Source organism: Trypanosoma theileri (assembly GCF_002087225.1).
Source record: "Trypanosoma theileri isolate Edinburgh chromosome Unknown TM35_Tth_36_V1, whole genome shotgun sequence".
Lineage (NCBI taxonomy): Eukaryota > Euglenozoa > Kinetoplastea > Trypanosomatida > Trypanosomatidae > Trypanosoma > Trypanosoma theileri.
In genome coordinates, this window is record NW_021639878.1 from 150,278 (window position 1) to 155,367 (window position 5,090).

At 40.3% G+C, this 5,090-nt stretch overlaps 2 protein-coding genes across 2 annotated transcripts; both read left to right on the plus strand.

Annotated features, from left to right (window-relative positions):
• TM35_000361560 (putative protein AF-9) lies at positions 1–2,343 on the plus strand (the record flags this gene model as incomplete). The annotated part of the gene is made up of 1 exon (XM_029029341.1): positions 1–2,343. One exon carries the CDS (start codon positions 1–3, stop codon positions 2,341–2,343), a length of 2,343 nt encoding a protein of 780 aa, XP_028879362.1.
• A 963-nt stretch (positions 2,344–3,306) lies between these two features.
• TM35_000361570 (serine-threonine dehydratase) lies at positions 3,307–4,380 on the plus strand (the record flags this gene model as incomplete). Its single annotated transcript, XM_029029342.1, has 1 exon — positions 3,307–4,380. One exon carries the CDS (start codon positions 3,307–3,309, stop codon positions 4,378–4,380), a length of 1,074 nt encoding a protein of 357 aa, XP_028879363.1.
• Between the last annotated feature and the right edge of the window lie 710 nt (positions 4,381–5,090).

The window sequence follows — 5,090 nt, forward strand, 5'->3', positions numbered from 1 at the left end:
ATGGTCCGTGAGGGCCTAAATCAGACATCGCGTGTCTTCACAATTCAGTTTGAGGGTGAGGTTTACCAAGCCTCTATCGACTGCCGCGATGTACATACATTGCGTGAACTCATTGCTGTAGCTGTGCCAGCACCACCCCAATCACCACTTGGCTCATCTCCTTCATCTACTGTTGCTGCTACTACTACTACTACTACTACTTCTACTACTTCTACTACTTCTACTATTACTGCTCTACCACGATCTAAACAAAAGGCATTGTGGGTGAACAATTGTATTTGTTCCTTTGGTGGCCAACGTTTGTCATTAGATACTTCAACGGAGGTAGCACCTACAATATTGGAGGTGACATGGGCTAAACATTATCTAAACTCAGGGAAAGTGACTACGAGTACTAGTAATACTAATACGACTGCTATTACTGCAGGACGTGAGCGTACGTCCAAACGGAGACGTTCGCGTAGTGCGGTTGAGGCGGAGGATGACAATGATAACACAAGTAATATGAGTAGTGGTAGCACTGAGGATGAGAGGAGTGAAGAAGAACCTCAGCGTCGTCCATACTGGCGTCGTGACACCAGTGAAGAGAAGAGCAGCAGCAATAAGAAAAATAAAAATAATGACAGCAATGAGGACGAAAATGATAATGAGGATGATAACGGTGATGATAGCGAGTTGGATGCACGTAGTCAAAGTAACCATAAACGTAATAACATCAATAATGAGAATACTGGAGATGATGATGATGATGATGATGATAACGACGATAACGATGGTAGTAACAGTATTCATACTAATAGTAATTATAATTATAATACGCAAACTAATGGTAATAGTAATGGTAATGAAGATGACAATGATGAGGACGAGGATGAAGACGATCGAAGCCTTGAGGCGGTGATTCCTATTATAGTAGGTGGTGTTGTGCGACTCATCAACACAGAAAGTCGTGATAAAAGCCACCAATGGACTGTATACATTCGTGGTCTCTTTAACGAGACACGATATGTGGAACATTGCATTGAGTCCGTGCGATTTATTCTTGACCCGTCCTTCACACCGAGTGAACGGCTGGTAACATCTCCACCCTTTGAGTTAACGGAAGTGGGTTGGGGTGAGTTTGTGGTGAATATGCGAGTACAGCTACGGCATTACCCACGTCCTATACAAGTAATGTGGAACTCATCATCTTTATTATCATCATCCATTTCAACAGGAACGACATCAGCAGTGGAGTGGAGCTCTGATGTTAAAGTGGCTTCCGCACTCTTGTCAACACGTACGGCACAGCCATTGGCGGGATTCACACGGGGTCCTGTTTTGTCTCCAGTGGTGGATGTACTTAGTCGCTATGCTTACCACAGCACTAATAATAATAATAATAATAATAATAATAATAATAATAATAATAATAATAATAATAATAATGATAATAATAATAATGATAATGATAATAACAACAACAGTGCTCGATTGACAAGTGTTGTGAAGACGGAGATCAAACGAGAAAAGGAAGAGGAATCTATTTACAAACACAACAGTAATAATCATAACCACAATAACAATAATAATAATAATAATAATAATAATAATAATAATAACATCAATGATGAAATTCAATCTTCTGCGATGCCAGCTGTATCCACTCTGGAGATGTGTCCAGGTGTGGTGATGCTCTCCCATCTTTTACGCTTCTCTCATCGTCCACGGCGGGCCCATTGTATCCCACCACTTGGACGGCCCTATGAACGTGAGGAACATATTGGCTACACACTCGTACAAACACCTGTTGTCACGGAACACTATGATGAGATTGTGATACCAGATCCACCCATTCCATTACAAGAGGCACTTATATCATTACCAGAGATGCTTCGTTTTCGTGTTGCTACGGTAAAGACGGCACGTGCAATGGCCGCCGCCCAACAAAATCCACAAAAAGGACCCAATGGTACACCCCCACCATTACGTGCGGCGGATGCCTTTAACGAAGATGGTGGAGTATCGTGTTGGAAGTATATTATGGAAGAGGGACCGGATGATGCGGTGTTGGCAGAGGCCTATTTGGATAGTGTGGCCGGCTCTAAACTCTTCACATCGGCGCATCGTCAAGGGAATAGTTTGGCCCAAACAGGAGATTCTCATCAACAGCCGTATATGAGTTACGGTGTGGATCCGGCTATTGTGTTGAAGCCGGGCCGCGGGAGGAGAAAACTCACCGGGGCGGAAATAGATCTCGCAGCGTTAAAGTCTGCAAAGAAGGGACTTGTTGAGGCGATTGAAAGGATGCGGCGTGAGATAGCACTACGGCAGGCAACACATATTTACAAGCAGTATACCTAAAAAAAAAAAAAAAAGAAAAAGAAAGAATGGAAGAAAAGAAAAAAAGAGAGAGAGAAGACAAATAAGAAGAAGAATAAAAAAAAAAAAAAGAGGAAGAAAGAGGAGGAATATGTTAATGATAAACACTTGTAAAGTTATGTTGTATGTTTCTTTGTTTATGTTTGTTTAGTTGTTTGTGTGTGTTTGTGTGTGTGTGTGTGTGTGACTGTCTGTTTGGCGTTTCTCCTTTTTTTTTTCTTTTTCTGTTTGGATATCTCTCTTTACTTGTTTGTTTGTTTGCCTGTATGAGTGATTGGGTCTGTATTTGTGTACGTTCGTCTGGTGTTCCTTTTGCGGTTAAATGTTTTTTTTTTTTTTTTTTTTTTTTTTTTTTGTTACCTCCACTATTGGAGCTATTGGTATGACTGTTGTTACTATTCATAACTCTCTGTGTGGGTTGATTGTGTTTCTACAGAAGTTTCTCCTTTCAAATATCCCTTTTTTTTTGACTTTTGAGAAAAAAAGAAAATTAGTTAATCAAAACCACAAAAAAAAAAAAAAAGGAGGAGGGAAGGAAAGGAAAGAAAAAAAAAAGAAAGAAATTTCAGGCGAAATAAAGCTTTCAAACAAAGTCGTGTCATAGCAATCCCAAGCGCAGAGTATAACTTCACATCTACAATAACGGCAACACCATCAAGGACAAAAGAAAAAAGTATAAAGAAAAAAGAAGAAAAGAGTAATAATTAATAGTAAAAAAACAAAATAAAAAACGGAAGTCAAATAGCCTAGACGAGGGTGTCAACAACAACAAAAAAAAAAACTGAGGGAACTACAAAAGAAATCAAAGCAATAACAACTTTTTTTTTGTCACATTATTATTATTATTATTATTATTATTATTATTCAGTAACGCTATTATTACAATAGCCAGAATAATCAAAGCAAAATATAATTTCAATACGTAGTATATATATATATATACAAATGCCTACATTTCATGATGTGATGACGGCCCACAAGGCGATCCGTAACTATGTACATGAAACCCCAATCCTCACAAGTAACGCATTACGGCAGAAATCCGATCATGAAGAGATTGTATTGAAATGTGAGAATCTCCAGCGTACAGGGGCCTACAATCTCCGTGGTGCGGTAAATCACGTGATTCATAGTAAACAGATGGATCTTGGAATCAATCACTTTGTGGCACGAAGTTTGGGAAATCACGGCATTGCCGTTGCCCTTGCGGCCAATGCCTTTGATGCCACTGGCCACATTGTCATTCCCCCCAACCCCAGTGATATTGTCGTGAAGTCTATTCGTCACTACGGTGGACGCATGTACCCGTGCGGCCCCTCCGCCGATGAGCAGATGCAACTCGTGCAGCGGATGATGGATTCCACCACTGCGGGCGGCGGGGTGCGGGAGAAGGGCGAAGAGGCGAGCAGTTGTGTGTACGTGCACCCGCAGGATAAATGGGTGGCCGCCGGGCACGGCACTGCGGGCGTGGAGTTGATGCTGCAGACGGACTGCCGGCTGGACGCGGTGGTGGTGCCCGCCGCCGGGGCCGCTCTGCTCGCCGGTGTGGGACTCGCCGTGAAGGGAATGAAGCCAAATATAGCCGTCTACGGAGCCCTCAACACCGATGATGAGGAGAACCAGGAAATGAAGAAGAATGACAGTAAAGCTCATAATAAGAATGGTAAAAATAATAATAATAAGAGAAATGGCAGTGAGTTTAAGTTGCCCCCTGTGATTTCCGATCATACATCTGGGGCGTCACTCCCGTCGGAATTGCTTGGGACTATGACCCCAGAAGTGGCGGAATGTGTGGAACGAAATGTGGATGGAATTATTTGTGTGAATGCCGCTGCAACACGATACGCCTTTCGTTTTGTGTATGAACGCTGCAAATTGGTGATTGATGCTGAAGCCGCAACGGCCATAGCGGCAGTACTGCAGAGACCGAAGGAACTGACGCGTTATCGGCACATTGGCATTATTCTCTCAGGCGGGAATGTCATATTGGATGATATTCCGAAATTGTCACGTCTATAGTATATATATATATATATATATATATATATATATATATATATATATATATATATATATATATGCGTAGTATGAGGTAGTTGAGTGAGGTAAGGCTTGAACTAGTTTGTTTGAGAGAGAGAGATAGAGATAGAAAGAGAGGTTAAAAGGGAATGGAAATAAAAGAAAAAAAAAGTCTAATGGACGTACATGTATGGCAATATGTACATCCCTACATCGATGCATATTAAGCAAACAGAGAGGTGAATAAGGGAGACCAAAAGACACCCAGGAAGGGATATATGATAGTATACCCAGCAAAAGAGAAAAAAAAAAAAATAATAATAATAAAAAAGAAAGTTGATGGAAAAAAATAAATAAAAAACGGGTGAGGAAAATGGTCATGATGAAGTTGCACAGATGAATGATTTAAACGTTTTACTTGTTTTCAAAAAAAAAAAAAGAAAAAACGGTTTCTATTTTAGAAAGGGGAGGAAGAAGAAAAAAAAAAAGTACACCTCGTTGGGTTGGTAAGAGCCATAAAGGATCAATGGAAAGGAAAAAAAAAAAAAAGCATATAAATATAAATATAATAGTTGAGATTTATGCGTTTCCTCACCCATATATATATCTTACCTTCTTTGTTTTTCCCACTTTACTTACCCCACTTGTATGGATGTGATTGATTGTATTTTTGTTTTTCTCCATTCGAGTGGGTTTGTATATATATATAT